This window comes from Drosophila tropicalis, unplaced genomic scaffold, assembly GCF_018151085.1.
Source record: "Drosophila tropicalis isolate 14030-0801.00 unplaced genomic scaffold, ASM1815108v1 contig_158, whole genome shotgun sequence".
NCBI lineage: Eukaryota > Metazoa > Arthropoda > Insecta > Diptera > Drosophilidae > Drosophila > Drosophila tropicalis.
The window spans coordinates 3117348-3133294 of record NW_027172602.1 but is presented as its reverse complement, the minus strand read 5'-3'; the positions used below and the strand labels follow the sequence as shown (position 1 = coordinate 3133294).

The window sequence follows — 15947 nt, the reverse complement described above, 5'->3', positions numbered from 1 at the left end:
TGAGTAAATTTTTAGAAATTGTTTGCCATTTGAAATGGTTTTTCATTTTTCATTTTGATTTTGTCCTTTATTTTGGCCATCATTTTGAAGATTGTCTCCAGCGTAAGTAGAATTGGATTATCTTTGAATTGAGCAAAAATTTCATCTAGTTTAAGTGTTTGGATCGACTCTTCGATTTGAGAGTATTTTGACCACTTTTAGTTACTCCACAGATATTCAAACTAGGTATACACTTCGAGGATTAGTTTAGCGGATCTTAAGTCTTATTGTTAGATAATGAAATTCTATTTAACTGTGATTGATTTGAATCCTAAGAGACAGTGAAATATCGTCTTCTTCTAATGAATTCAACGAAATGAAAGAAGATTACAAAATTCATCTTTAATTGAATGAATTTCTCAAAGACTTTATAAAATTTAACTCTCTAGGGCCCTAGATATGACATAGATATCACTACTACCAAGAAGACCCGTAGAATCATCACGCCTATTGAAGACACATTATGGAAGTAAATATATGCTGCTTTTCTCCTTGAGTCGCACAAAAAAAGCATTCAAAGGGATTTAAGTGACTATTACTAATGCAAATGTCAGCATTAGCTGGCGAATTTCAAGATTATTTTGTGGATTTTTTTTATAAATCTTGTGTTGAATTTGAAGAATGAATCAAACATTGCAATGAAACTATGCATATCAAAATATTTAGCATACTTATTTGGGCAAAATGCGATTTTGTTGTTGAGACAGCGTGCTGCAGCGGTATGCCACGCCCACTTGTGTCATTCATTTTAATAATGCCTATATATTAATACCTTTATATTGAAAGTCAAGCTGAAGAAAAGGTGAAGCTAGTCTGATGCCGCACACTGTACTTAGGTATATAAAGGAAAATGGGTTTACATTGAACATCTCAAACTCTTGAGATATATGAAAAATCACATCAAACGACTTCCCAGATTTTTAGCTAAGGTTTCGATTTCGCAATCATAGATACAGACGAAAACTATCTCCCTTTCTAGATATACATATACTCTTGAATATTGTTTCAAAATCAAGAATCTACTTATAATGCGATAAGAAAGGACCAGAGAAAGAGAGAGACAGAGTGAGAGAGGTAGATAGAGAAGGACTTTGGCACATATTGAGATCATTGCGACACAAGGAGGTGGAAGGCCATCCGATTGTTATGTATCCATATGCTTTATTCCCGATAACAGTCAGAAAGGCGCTTTCACTTCATGTGCCGAAAAAGTCAACACAAAAGAAGATACTTTTTTTTTTGGTTACTGTTGTACGAGAAACAAGAGCTACTTGGGTACTTGGCGTCTTGTGACGGGCAGTTCCTGATGTGTCAAATAGTGGAAGACACTGATAATTGGTTTCTATTTGGCACGTCAGTAACAGCCTTTTACAATTTAATGCAAATGCGGCGAGAGCATGGCCTGTCTGCCAGCCAGTTTTTGGAGTCATCAACTAACTAACTAACTAAGTAACTAACTGGATGTTGTAACTAAACTGGAACTCATTTCTCAACTGTCATATGCATATGATAGCTATAACAGTGAGACTAGGGTTTCTGGATTAAATGCAATAAGTGAAACAACATACATACATACATATACATATATCCACCTATACATACAAACAAACATATATCATAAATATTTGGCAACACAGGCAGCATTCGACGACGCTGGCTTACGTTGAAAACAAACGATATCCGTGTCCAGTGACGTTGATTGCAGTTGTGTACAATGATTGACAGCGATTAAAACTTAAAAACAAAACGTCGCAGCATCGACTTTATTATTATTATAATTATTATCATTAGCATTTAAGTAATATTGTTTGTAAATTGAATAACTAAATGACGTGTAAACAATAAAATTCATATGAGGTGGGTTGGTGGGTGTGTTGGGGTAGTATATAAAAGATGAACAAATAAACAGAATATGATAATATCATATGTAAGAACTAATTGTCATTCTCTTTTCTTTTCTTTTTTAAGGAATGAGTTGCGTATGAATGGTAATAGGTAATGATAGAAAAGTGAACAAACACGAGGATATATGATAACTGCATGCAAATGTCTTTTCTTCTTCATCTTCTTTCTGTTCTCTGTTCTGGCTTCTCTTGAGTCTGCCAAAAAATCTTATTCAACTTTTAGTCCCCATCGTTGGTTCTTTTCAATTTTGCACCTAATACATCTTTCATGCACAATTTTTCCATTTGTTCCGAATAGAATGTATTGAAATTAATACGATGAACGAGATTCATGAAACGATCCGATGTATTCTCTTTAGCCAAATCATTGACCTGCTTAAGGAATCCAATCAAGAGACCAGTGAACTCAAGATCAAAACGTCGAACACTTTCGCCAAATGTATCCGCTGGATCCAAGGAGCTTTCCATCTATAATAAATAAGAATTTATAATTAGAATATAATTACAACAAAAACACACACACACACACAAACACACACATAATATACAAATACAAATCAACCAAGAATAGTCAATGTTAAAGAAGAATTAGAAATAAAAATATATATATATATATATATATTTATATTGTTAACTTATTTTTATAGGATGTTATCGATTCAATACCTGGGACCGACTTGTGTCAGAGTCAATAGTCTCCGATTCATCGTCATCGCTGCTATCACAAACCATCGACTTGAGTTCAGCATCCTCAAAGAACGGCTGCGAACGCTATTAATTGTGTTTTGTTTTTTTTTTTCAATTGGATATGCATTTTTTTTTTTTTTTGGTTTTTTGATTTGGTGTAGATAGAGAGAAGAAATTTTTTGGTTTTTTTCTTTGGCATCATGGGATGAACAAGACAAGACAAAACAAAAAAACAGTAGTATATACATATAATACATATGTATATATATATATACACTTACACGTTTACTTATAGCTAGCCAATTGATAATATCAACGCCAATTACCTGTATAAATTCGCAGAACTTAAGGCACACTTTACACAACTTGAAGATGGCACGATTCAGATGCGATGATTCGGTTAGCATACAATTCTTTAGGCATGAGTCCAGGAAATCTTGATGCAACGATAGAACATTATCCACATTCTCCACTTTTTTCATCTTCTCAATGAATATATGCCAATTGGGTTCAATGATCTCAATCATCATATAGTATTCGATATTCTGGATGGCATTCATCATGCGTTGACGCAACGTGAACGCCGAACGATATAGCTCAGCGGCCAGCGGTGAGAATTTCTTGGCCATAGAGTTTTTCTTTCCAAATCCTTTTAAAAACGGCGTACAAAAGGATTTGAATTGGGGTTTTTTTATGGGGTATAATTGCTTGCTACTCACTTGCAGAGTTGACGCTCCACGTGCTTGCAATAGAATAGCTGACGGAAAAGCATTTGATACTTGGATATGGCTATCCTGTTGAGAACCAACGACACTGGCCAATTAACCTCATAGGTAAAGGCGAAACACTCTAGGCCACTTAAGTCCAAACGATCATGAGATTGCCAATATTCTGAGAGAAGAGAGTAAATTTCAGTTATGTTTTTGCATTTATCGTCTTATGTTTGATGGACTTACCCTCCTGCTGATTCATTATCTTGGACATTTGTGTGACCAAATCGTAGGTCAATAGCTCACAGTGTAAGTCATCTTTGTAGGGATCATTGCGGGCGGAAGACAGACGCAACGTGAGACCCAAGAGATTCTCCAATGTCATTGGAAGCACCTGATCCACATTTTTCGACAGTTCATCTTCGCAGGCGTCCATGAACTGCATGGTGAAGTCACCTTGATTGAGTAGCAAATAACGCTTCACTGACTGCAAATGGCCCATCAGATCGTTCTCGGTGAGTAGGACATCCAGCAGCATACGTGCCGCAAAGTAATACGCATCGTTGATCACATAAACATGCTGTTCATTTGTGGGATTAAATTGCAAATCCATGGGCTGAATGGCCATCACTCGTTTGCCACATTGCCGTATCACATTCAGGTACTTGCCGGTTCTCAATATCTTATCGGCGTATTTCTCAAGGAACGAGGGTATCCTGTCGTCACGTACAGTGTACCGTTTCTCCCAATAATCATCCGAATAGTGCTCGGGCAGTTCATCGTGATGCACCACCTCGTTATCCTCGACCAAAAATTCACGATTTCGATCCAAAATTAAGCCTTTTTGAATCCACAGCTGAAGCATACGCATATACGGCACAGCCGCCTGTTGAGTCAGATTGATAATCATCTCCTGGGAGGCCTTGTCGCCTTCAAGAGCCTTAATGCGCCCATACAGATGGGATAATACCGCAGCTCCCTCATACTTGTTCTACAAAAAGACAGTTTAAACAGTTTATTAATAATGAAAAAGAGTCAAAGGGGGAACACTACTTACCAATTGCATTTGCACCAAGGTGGCCCATACCTCCTCCATAACCCAGATGGTTGGTCGCAGGTAATAGACCAGCTTCTGTAGGGTCAATTTCTGTTGCTGCATCTCCAGTTCCGTTTGTGTGAGTAGCATCTGAAAAGAGTTGATCACAATCACATGAGGAAAATCAAACTGACAACGAGCAAAAAGGAACTTACATAGTAATCACGGGTTACATTCATCAACGCCGAATTGAGGGCATTGTGCACTTGACCATGATTATCATTGGCAGCCATTATCTTTTGTATGCCAACAAAATATGATGCCAGGGGTAAAATCTCATCAATGAGCTGTATAAGAGACTTATCTAGCTGAACATTAATGGTGAAAGTTGTCTCATATTTAGTCAAATCCTCTTCGGCATCATCACTGGCCGAATGGGGCACAATGAACTTGCCGCGGACCCCACTCAGGCAATAGATCAATTCGGCCAACATCACCCGTTGTTGGCTGTCCAATGGCAGACCGCCAAGCTCAGGCTGCTGCGCTTGTGATCCCTTTGAGCTCTCGGCCATGCAATAGTTCCACAGCTGATGGGTACGATACTCATCCGGCAGTCCAGCTTCAAAATGCACCAATTGCACATTCGAGTTGCTTTTGCTGCTTGATGATGATGATTTATTGCTACTCGGTTCCACGGATCGTTGACTATTTGGAGCTGAATCCTCGGAGACGGAATTGAGAACACGTTCCTTAATTAGAGTCAGATCGACACGATCCCTTTGGACTTGGCGAGGTTCTAGCAAACCGTTCAATTGCATTCCATTTGGTTCCGATTTGCGCAAATTGACCGGCGTCGATGTGGGTATGTCCTTGCCACAGACACTGCCACTGCAGGTGCTGATGCCACTGCGTGAGGTGCTTACAAAACGATATGATGAATCATCGGATATACCTCTACTACCACTGGAGCTGGTGGTCCGACTGGTGTGACTATTTGGCGGTCGCATGTCTGGCGTAAAATAAGAGTTGTCGGATTTACGTGCCCTTTGATTATCGTCCCTATATTTTTCAGCAAACACTAGCAGAGCGTACATGGGATCCTTCCTAGTTAGAGGGCAACAAAGAACATTCGAATGAGGGAAAGATATAAATATAGAGGTGAAGTTGTCACTCACCGTTCAAGGACGCGGGTAATCTCGGCATGAATCTCACGAAAATTGGGTCGCTTATAGCTTATATCCTTAAGCAGTCGTAGCAGATGTTTGTCCGGTAGGCGTCTCGAATCTGTCGCCCGGAATGCGTTTAAAATCGAGTCCGGCGTATGGGGAGCCCTGGCAAAATGGTAAAGAAAATGCAAAAATTTCTCACAGCTGCAGCTGCAGCAAAAACTACCACTTTCGCTTTCGCTTTCGTTCTGGGGGGAACAACTCACTTTGTTTCGGCTATGAGTTTGCCCAGCACCCGGCGTACTGGATCGGGAGAATTCATAACGGCAGCCGGTCAGGGGCAATGGCACTCGGCTAATCGAGATTTGTCTTTGTTTTCCAATCTTTCTAGCAATCTAACGGTAAGAATTACAATAAAAATAACAATGTTTATAAGACGTTTCCGAAACTCATACGTTCAAACTCGAACATGTTTGGTGTTTTTTACTCCAGAACTCGAACATGTTCGCGCGTTTTACTCACAAACTCGAACATGTTCGCGCGTTTTTCTCACAATAGAGATGAGCATTCTGCCAAACAGTGACTCATCACGGCAGTCACACAACGAAATTTGCGAAAGATGGTCTATCGATGGTTTGCCATCGCTGATTTATAAATTTATTGAAATTAAAACTCGAAACTTGTGTGTGTTGTTTTTGTGTGTGTGTTTTACAATGTTAAGATTACGTGCTAGAATTAACAACAATGCAACGCAACGGTATTATGCATTCTGATCAATTGTAAATGTGCATCAACAAAAAATTGTGAAAAGGAGTCGGAGTCGCAGTCGGAAATGTGTATGTTTGCCCACACTCTCTCTACCACCAATACAAACTAAACGGGGAAAATTTCTCTCTCATACGCACGCACACATACACAAATACAAACAAAATAAGAGTTGTGCGTGTGTGTGAGCCAGGATAGGACAGGGTCCAGACCAGGCCAGGATTTGTTGGGGCATTGATATACCTATCTACTTTTGTATACATGAATGTATGAAACAATTTCGAGCCGAGCACAGCCGGCAGTGACTTTTGTGTATTTCTATTTTGACTTTGTTTTTTGTTTTTGTTATTTAATTTGTGTTAATACACCCATCTATGTATGAATGTATGTATGTCTGTATATGCATGCCCAACTTACGCACATTTCCTTTGCCTCCGCCTCGTTTTGTGGCTGTCAACAAGTTTATTTTTAGTCCGCCTTCGAACAAAAAAGAAGAAAAAAAACACCAAAAATTGCCTGTATACAACTTTAATTTTGTTTTCTCTCCGTGTGTGTACGTGTGTGTGTGTTTGTCTCTGTGTATTTTTTATTTTTTTTTTTTATGTTTTTGGGCTACACAAACAAAAAATTACTTCTAAGCTAACATAATGATGTACATAAATGAATGGGGAATATGTATGCTGGAAAACCACATATGTATGAATGTATGTACATGTGCGTACATACATATGTACCTACATATGTATGTATGTATGTATATCCAATTGAAGTACCATAATAATCGTAAACGTAAACGTTATTCACAAAATTATAATCTACTCCGGCGTCATATAATCAAAGCAAATTATATCGCTATCTCTCTCTCTTTCTTTCTCTACCTCTACATAGATAAGTAACTTTTCTAAAAATATTTTATTAATTTATCGTTTAATCAATTGATTGCAATCAATCAACTGTATTTGTAGTACAGTGAAAACTCCATAAACAGAACTGCCAAAGGACCATGAGGAAAGTGTTGAATCTAGAGGGGGGTGAGTGGTGCATTTGACCCAGGAGGGAATGATCACTTCACGTTTATATGCAGTATCTAGTTTTCACTGTAGGTTTGCCATTTCTTTCGTTTTTTTGAGAAAACTCTCTTTCATGTCGAATCATGAGGGTTAATTTCCTTCCCCAATAATGTCATATTACCTCTTAAACAGCTAAAATGTCAAAATATCTAAGATCCATCGCCTCCCCATACACCATCACAAACAACAACATCCCCAAGATCTCATGGATCAAAAGTTGGCAAAATATATTGATAATAAAAAGCGAAATTCAATTATGTTGTAGCTTAATCCCCCACATACATACATACATATGTATGTACATATCTGCTTGATCATCTGATCTTGTTGGTCGAATTAAGTGAGGAGATAATAAATGGGGTAAACTACTCGAAAGAGTTTCAATTAAACGACTTAATTAACGCAAATGATAAGACATTATTATACACTGAGAGAAAACGAAGATCGTGATGTTGATGATGCACAGATTTATTTGCCAATTCCGTTTTTTCTAGTTTAGTTATTTGCATACATATTAAAAAGTTAATTATAAGTGTGTTAAAAAGTAGAGGAGGTGGGGGCAAGATTCAGCTTGTTTCAGCTCGGCGTTTATAGTTTATTTTAGATTTGATAAGCTTTTTTTCCATCAGCTTCGCTTTGATAACACTACCAACACACAATTATTATAACAATGACGAGCACACACACACCGGAGCGATGTGTGTGTGTGTGGAGAAGTCAACTGACGGGCACTTTACCTCGCTCAACTTGTCAAGCGGCGTCGCACAGTGGGCTCATTTGGCTAAAACTTGTTGCTTAAATCAATTTTCGTGTTGTAGGAGTAGTCAAAACCAAAGTTACTTTTACTACGCATCCCACTTAAAAGCTTTTGGGCTGGAATGGGATGGGTAAAAAGACTTTTCGTGATCTATGAAAATGGGCTAAATCGACTGCTGAAAGGAACTCTCGAAAGAGTAGACTTGGAATTAGAGAGGAATCCTTCTCAATTCCTTATTTTAACCACAAAAATTATAAAATTCGTATAAACTTTAGTTTTAGTAGATCAAAATTAATGCAGTTTTTACAAGCAAATGACCCACTGTGCAACGGCTGTGGCTGCTGCTGCGCTGTGCTCAGCAGGCCGTGGGCCGCCCATTGGCTACCGATTAGATTGTAAAAATAACAATAACACACAACACGCTCCTCATAGTAAGCTAGCAGCTAGCTCATCGCTCTGAACTAACCTAGCCGAGTGACTGACTGACTGACTGACTAACTGACTGACGGGGAGCGCAGCAGACAGACAAACGGGCGGGCGCGTCCCTAACTGACGCTGACTGACTTACCGAGTTGAGCGTGAGCGCACCGCTCAGTCGTTAGCGAAATTTTCACATCAACGGTGGGTCAGAACGGAACGGAACGGAATTGATCGCCAAAAACAAAACAAAAAAAAATAATAATACAAATTCAAATTAAAATATACGAACGCGCGTGACCCGCCCCAATTGAGAGCGATATCACACAGTTTCTATATCAACCTCTCTCGCCTTCTCCCTTTCTCTCTCAGTGTCTATCTGACGATCTGGCGCAATTCCAATGTCATATCGATTATAAGCCCTAAAACGCTTTCGTTTACAACTATTTTTTCTTTTCTGTGTGTGCGTGTGTCTCTGTGTGTATCCCCAATATATATATCATAATGATCAACCGATACAATACCGATTTCAAGTGATACATATGTTACGCAGTTGTGATCATTGAGGCGTTTGCTCCAATTCCCAACACAGCTAAAACAAAATAAAATAAAAGCCAGCCAAAAGCGCTATTCCATCTATTTCCGGCCATAAGGGAAAGGAAAAGGGGCACCACGAGGGGCTCTGGGAGGGATTTTAACCATGCGCGTTCTGAACACTGAATTGCGTTTGCGCTTCAAGAATCGCAAACCACGTCCATTCAATCGTGCAGCTAGCGCTGATGATGCCTCTGATCTAACTAATGGAGTAAATGGATCCACTAATATAAGTATGTATTTTCCCACCCGCGCCCACCATTCCCTTTCTCCTTCCTTCTTTCCACCCTCAACTAACTAACTACACACATAATTTATGAATTATTTTCTCAAGTAATTGACCTTGGGATCAAGTTGTCAGACAAAGCGAATGAAAATTGTTATCTTTATAGTAAGAATGAGAGGGATAGAGATAGCAAGAGGGGGGTTAGGGTATCACAAAATTCTCATTGCTCGTGCGGGAATTTATATGAAAAAAACAAAAAAATGTTTCGTTTTCTTTTTTCTGCTTATAAACTAGATGAAACGAAACGATCTCAAGTATGATTGCAGCATTGCAATTTTCCGAATGCCAGATAGATGGATGGAATGGAAAGAATGAAAGAATACCATATATTATTATTATTATTATTATAATTATTATTATTGGCCACTTGAAAATGATAAACTGATTTTGAAATTGACCAAATTGATTATCGTTATACCGGATGCTGGTTCAATTGATTGTTGATTCGCCAATTGCTAATTTCGAGTGCTTTGGGATATAGATAGCTTGTTTTTTGTCCGCATATATATGTATATGTACATATATCATGGATAGTAAAATGTTCATATATGTGTACATAATACATACCTCTGTATGGTATCTAATCTAATCTAGCTAAAAGTTGTCGTCGTCGGTTTCAACACATGTCCACAACATTTAGCATTATTGTGAATGTTGTGTGTGACATTTTGCCATTTTGGAGCATTTTTTTTTTTGTTCTGCTTTCCAAGATTATACGAGGAATTAGTGAAAAGGTGGGGTGAAGAAAGAGAGAAGGGGGAAAGTTTGATGGAGATGAAAAGGGTTTGTGTGTTTAATTGTTATTGATTGAACATTTGCTTGCTTCCCATACATGCAAACATACATAGATGGAAATGTGTCTGTGTGTGTGCTTTCACTTGGACTTTCACACACACACACACACTCACTCACAGAGAACTAGATGCTGTCACCTGTTGCCTGCCAACACTTGAAATCAAATTAAAATTTTTGTGTGTAGGTGTAGGAGATTTATGCATCTAAACCTCCCTCTCCCTCTTTCTCTTTCTCTCTGTATCTGTCTGTCTGCCTGAATGTATGCGTGTGTATCCTTGCGTATCCTCGATATGCCCAAAGTCTTCTTTGTTTCGGAAGGTAACAGAATTTGTCCAACTAACGTCGAGCGTTGGTTCGAAAAACTCATTTGGATTTAACAAAAGCCGAGGCAAATTTGAATAGGCAACCGACCAAGCACTACGGGCATCATCAATGGATTGGACTATGGCATATATGTACACCCACCAACATACACACATATGTACATACATATATAACGCAACAATAGATGCCTCGCCTCTTCTATGAACAGGAAACAAGGAAAAATAATGTCCAAAGTCCATCTATTGAAAATTTTCCAATTACATTTCGTTTTTCAAATTATGTAGTTACATTTTGCCTTTAAAGTTTGTGTTATTAAACAAACAAATTAAATTTAGCTTAATAATCTCCCTCAAGGATGGAAGGAAATATATTTGGTAATAAATTAATTTTAAGGTCCTAGGTATCCTGATTGGGCAAAATGTTTAATTCAATATAAAATCTTTAGAACTATCTAATTTATATGAAACTCTCTTTTGATTTTTCACCTTATTGACTTGACAGTCTTTGATGGCCCCTCCTCTTCTTATATAGCCCTTTCTTTAAGCCCTTTTGGGCTTAAGTGAGAAATTGTGGCATCTTTTAGAAGACCCATAAGTTTGTGTCATAAATCTCTCTCTACTTTGGAGAGATGAAATTACGGGCTCTAAGTGAAATCTTTGACTCTCTTATGACTTAGACTTTAGACTATAAACACTAGACACACTAGATATAGGTAGTAGGTCTACAGTTGATTCATATACGTATGTATATATGTGGTCACGTATGGTCACGTATCTATGACATGGTTGCCGCTTTCCCTGCTTATGTGTGCGTATGTGTGTGTATGTTTCTTTGTGTGTTGTGTTTGTGTCAACTTTGATTGTGGCTGCCTTTTTAACTCTTTATGTTTATGCTTTTCACTTACACAATTGCCATTCTGCACTTTTGCTTTCCTATAGATTTCATTTTCATGTCGTCGTCGTCGACGTCGTCGCCCAACCAACCGTCCATCCAACCATCTATGTCATAATTGTTTACCTTTCCCCTCCTCCCTCTCCTCACACACATTTTCTATTGTTGCTGTGGCGGCTTTCTTCTTCTGGACTTCACTCAACATGGCGTGAAGTTTTCTTTTGGTGCAAAACTTTCATTCTGTGAGCATCTGAAGCGTGTCGTCCATTGGACAGTTAGTTATACATATAGCCTTATCATATATGTAGTACATGAATATGTTTATTTAGAAATTTATGTATTTGTTTTCTTTTAACTCCTGTCGAAAGAAAAACAAAGAGCATTCACCTCATTAACTAGGTAATTTTGCACTTTTTTTTTCGCAATTTTAAGTAAAACTTCACCTGTCACTTCACAACTTGGCATTGATTGACAGGACCTGTAAGCCTCTCTTTTTGCTTAGCACAAACAAGGAGAGTCCTTTCAAGAATCAAGAAGACAGATTAAAGCCATCTGTAATCAAAGATCATTAAATGTTTGAAGCTCATACAAATAATCCTTCAACGAACTTTGATATCAATTGCCTTATGGTATTTATCAGACTTCGATTTTTATCTCAGAATACCTTAATCCATTGAAGGCTTTAATCAGGTACTGAGCAGAGATCTAGATGGGATTTGGGGGTGTAAATTCTACACTTTTTGAGATTTCGAATAAGTGCTTATATACATTTCATGGACTTGCAATTGTTGCATTGTTGTTGAGTGTTGGCTTTGCCATTTTTGGCTCTTACTTTCCTCTTATAATTAGAAGCTTCTTTACAACACACAAATTAGTTTGTGGTCCACATGGGATTCCTTTCAAGCTTCCTCCCAAGGGAAATTTTGTTTCCCCCAACAATTATTGAACTTTCAAACTACTGAAACTTCGATATCTAAGAATTGTCTCCCACAAAATCAAGATCCAACACTGTGCCCTCGACGTCATCATCATCCCTTAGCATCCCCAAGTTTATGCTTAAACGCCAAAATGTCCTTTCTTTGATTGCAATAAAATTTGTTTGCTTCCCTCTTTGGATGGCGGCTACTACTCTTGCTACTACTACTACTACTACTATTTCTGATGACAGTGTTTATTTTTATAAAACTCAAGCTTCAGCTGTGGGTGACGTATGCATGATGCCCCCCACTTTGTCTCTCTCCCTCTCTCTCTGCCTCTTTTTCTCTCTAGAGTCTAGACCCACCCACATACACATTTTGGAGTCACGACAAACGTCGTCATCATCATCATCATCATCATGATGGAATTCTCTTAGTAGGCTCAATGTTTCAGTCTCGCTTTTGTTTTCTATGCCTCATTCCCAATCCCCTCCTCCTCCCTCCTAACTCACTCCCTCACCCACTTCATCGTGTAATGTAGTTTCGTTTTCGTTTGTGCGTTGCGAGTTTCTTCTTTCTTTTTTGTTATGTGTGTGTGTGTGTTTTTTTTCGTCTTTTTTGTTTATAGCACATTATTAATTATGACGACGAGAGCTGCTCAAAAGTTATCTAACCGTTGCCCGGCAAACATCGTGACGAAAGGCTTCATTTTAGCATAAAACAAAAAAAAAGAAAAGCTTCTACAAATTTAAAGTTGTTGTTGTTTTTTTTAAGAACAAACATACTTCTTCTCTTCATATGTGCAAAAGTGTGAAAATTTGTTCTTAACTGTTAAAAAAAAAGAAAAATCAACAGAATTTTTAAGATATTCGATTTGAGAATTTTTGCCTGAATGAGTAATCATTGACAGAAAAGAAAGAAGGCTACTTATAGGTATGATGAATTCAATGGAATTGTATGTGTTGTTTTGATTCTCTTCCTGTGTGTGTGTGTGTGTGTGTGCCAATTGGACTGACGGACTGACTGACTGACTAACTCACTGTCTGACTGGCAGAACCAAGGGCGAGCAAATATTTGCTTGATGACCGCACCTGCCATGACGTCATTATAACAAACATACATACGTATGTACGAGAACATATAAAAAGGGTTCGAAATACATATATATAGAAGCACGTTTAACTCCATGTGCACCCCCCCAATGGGCTACGGCGTGAACATGCCGTGAGTATGGCCCAAAGCTCCAGCTCAGATTATGCATTCGACTCTGAATGCAACCTACGAGGGCAGCTCAATCAGTTAGTCATCAAATTGACATGAACTGGACTACTACTAATTAACCATCATACGCCCTGTTGTCCATACTGTTGGCACTGCGCTAGCCAAATTTGTAAAGTCGACTTGAAGATTGCCCTACACCATCTTAATAATAATAACTAAAGAGATGTTCTACCCCATTTGGGTTATGTCTCAATTGACTTGACTTTTGATTAGTTTAGTTGGGATTAAGTACAAGAATAGTTTATGTAGGATCATACCAAATCTAAACAAGATATTGAAACCTTTAAGACAACACTTCGGGTTGGCTTGTTTTTTTGTTTTATTTCTTGTTGTTAATGACAAATTGTATAATTTAATTGTCTTTTGTTTTCGCATCAGAGATTATGTCATGTTGTTAGTCCAACCCTTGGAACCCCGTAGTCGTTCCCAGAGGGCGACCATAGAGCGTTGTGACTGTTAAACTATAGTATTACGATCGTAAATCGTAATTGTAGAAACCATATATACATATGTACATATGTATGTATGTATGTACCACATTCCATGGAAATTCCATGGGTCGCGTTTTTATACATTCATTATTATTATTATTATTATTATTATTATTTTTGGCTTGGCTTGTGCTCATTCATGAAATATTTCACATTTTGCGCTTTGTGCAAATTGTTTATCTGTGTATTTGTTTTCATTTCACATTTCGCCAACCTCCCGCTCTTTCTCTTTATCTCCCTCTCTCTCTATCTCTCTCTTTATCTATTTTGGTCTTTCACTTTATTTGTTTCTCTCTCTCTCTCTTTCTATCCCTCTTGAAAACTGGTTAAGCCCACTAACTGGTCAGACGGTTTCGCCTTTAACTTGGTCTTCATAGCCGGCCGTTCAATTTGCAAATATTGGTCAAGCTAAAAGCCCGCGATTTGTAGTCAAACAGCATAATGAAGTGGGATTTCTGATGATGATCATCACCCATGTTCATCATCATCATTATAATGATGATTATGTTCGGGTGTGTGCCAAATTGTTGGCATCTTTTGGCATTTGACAGTCACTTAAAATCCGCCTAGCCCACTTTTTGTTGTGTGTTGTTGTTGTTGTTGTTCTTGTTGCGTTAGAACCAGAATTTGATCGAAGCGAAAACTGGCTCCGTTGCCCGTTGCCTGATCCAATTTCCAAAATCATGCAAAGTGACTTCTTTGGTTATCGGAGGAGACTAGGTTTTCTGTTTTTTCTTTTTGTATGCCAATTAATTGGGTGAACGTGACTTCAAGTGGGTTTTAATGTGGCAACAAACCGATGGTTAACAAGAGGCGCGCGCTTTGTACATGGTAATTGGAAACAAACATCTAAGGTACACCACACAAAAACCAAATTTGGCACAGAGTGACGGAAAGTGCAACAGTGCCCCATGTAAAGTGAGATCTTAGCACAGTTAATGCAAAAGATTTTGTACTCTTAAAAACTAAATATTTTTCTTATGAACTAAATATTTTGAATTATCAAGTATCTACAAGGTGAGAAGGGGGAAAACAAACAAATTATGCAATTAAGCCAGACATTACTGACCGCTAGGTGCGCTCGTGAGCCAAGTAAAGAGATTTTGATTAATTAATTGTGCCTTATGTGCCTTTTATAGGGTACATGCCCAAGTCTATATGACATAGGAGTTTTCTTAAATATTTCTCAAAATTTTCATGTTTTAAATGTCTTAATTCACTGGAATGGAATTCTTTTTAAAAGCTACAAAAATCTGAAAAATGTAATTGAAAAATATTTTTGGTAAAGCGATTTACTGATTTTTCGCTATGTAAAATATATGTACATCCCCCACGCACACATACATACATATACATATGCATGTGTAAGTCCTTGCCTATATGCCGCCATATGGTGTACATATGTGTGTGTGTGTGTGTTGTGTATATTTACTTGTACCCGTTGCTTGTGCCACCTTCAACTCTCTGGCTGGCTCATTTCCAAGGCAAGTCACGACCACCGAACAGCAGCAGCAGCAGCAACAACAACAACAACAACAACAGAGCACGGCACTTGCAAATTGTAGAAATCCGCCCAGAGGTAACTGCTTCTTCTCTTTCACATCTTGCTTAACTCTCAACCCCGTACCACCCAACTTTTCTTCCCCTCCCCCTCCAACTGAAGCTGAAGCTCATTCAGGTGTGCGGCAGCAGCAGCTGATTGATAAGAGAGAAAGAAGAAATGCGGCAGCTAGCTAGCTAGAGCTTCCTTCACACAGAGAGTTAGTTGTAAACGTTGAGAGTCGAAAGGAGAGTAACAAATAGACACCGAAAGCTCA

General features: G+C 38.3%; 1 protein-coding gene across 1 annotated transcript; it reads right to left on the bottom strand.

Annotated features, from left to right (window-relative positions):
- Positions 1–1774: 1774 nt before the first annotated feature.
- Positions 1775–6003, bottom strand: Grip84 (Gamma-tubulin ring protein 84). The gene is given in 10 exon segments (XM_068303436.1): positions 1775–2411; positions 2610–2714; positions 2957–3265; positions 3267–3279; positions 3350–3521; positions 3587–4331; positions 4398–4526; positions 4592–5480; positions 5552–5707; positions 5809–6003. Coding segments are annotated over 10 exon segments (2823 nt in total). The 5' UTR covers positions 5865–6003; the 3' UTR covers positions 1775–2162.
- Between the last annotated feature and the right edge of the window lie 9944 nt (positions 6004–15947).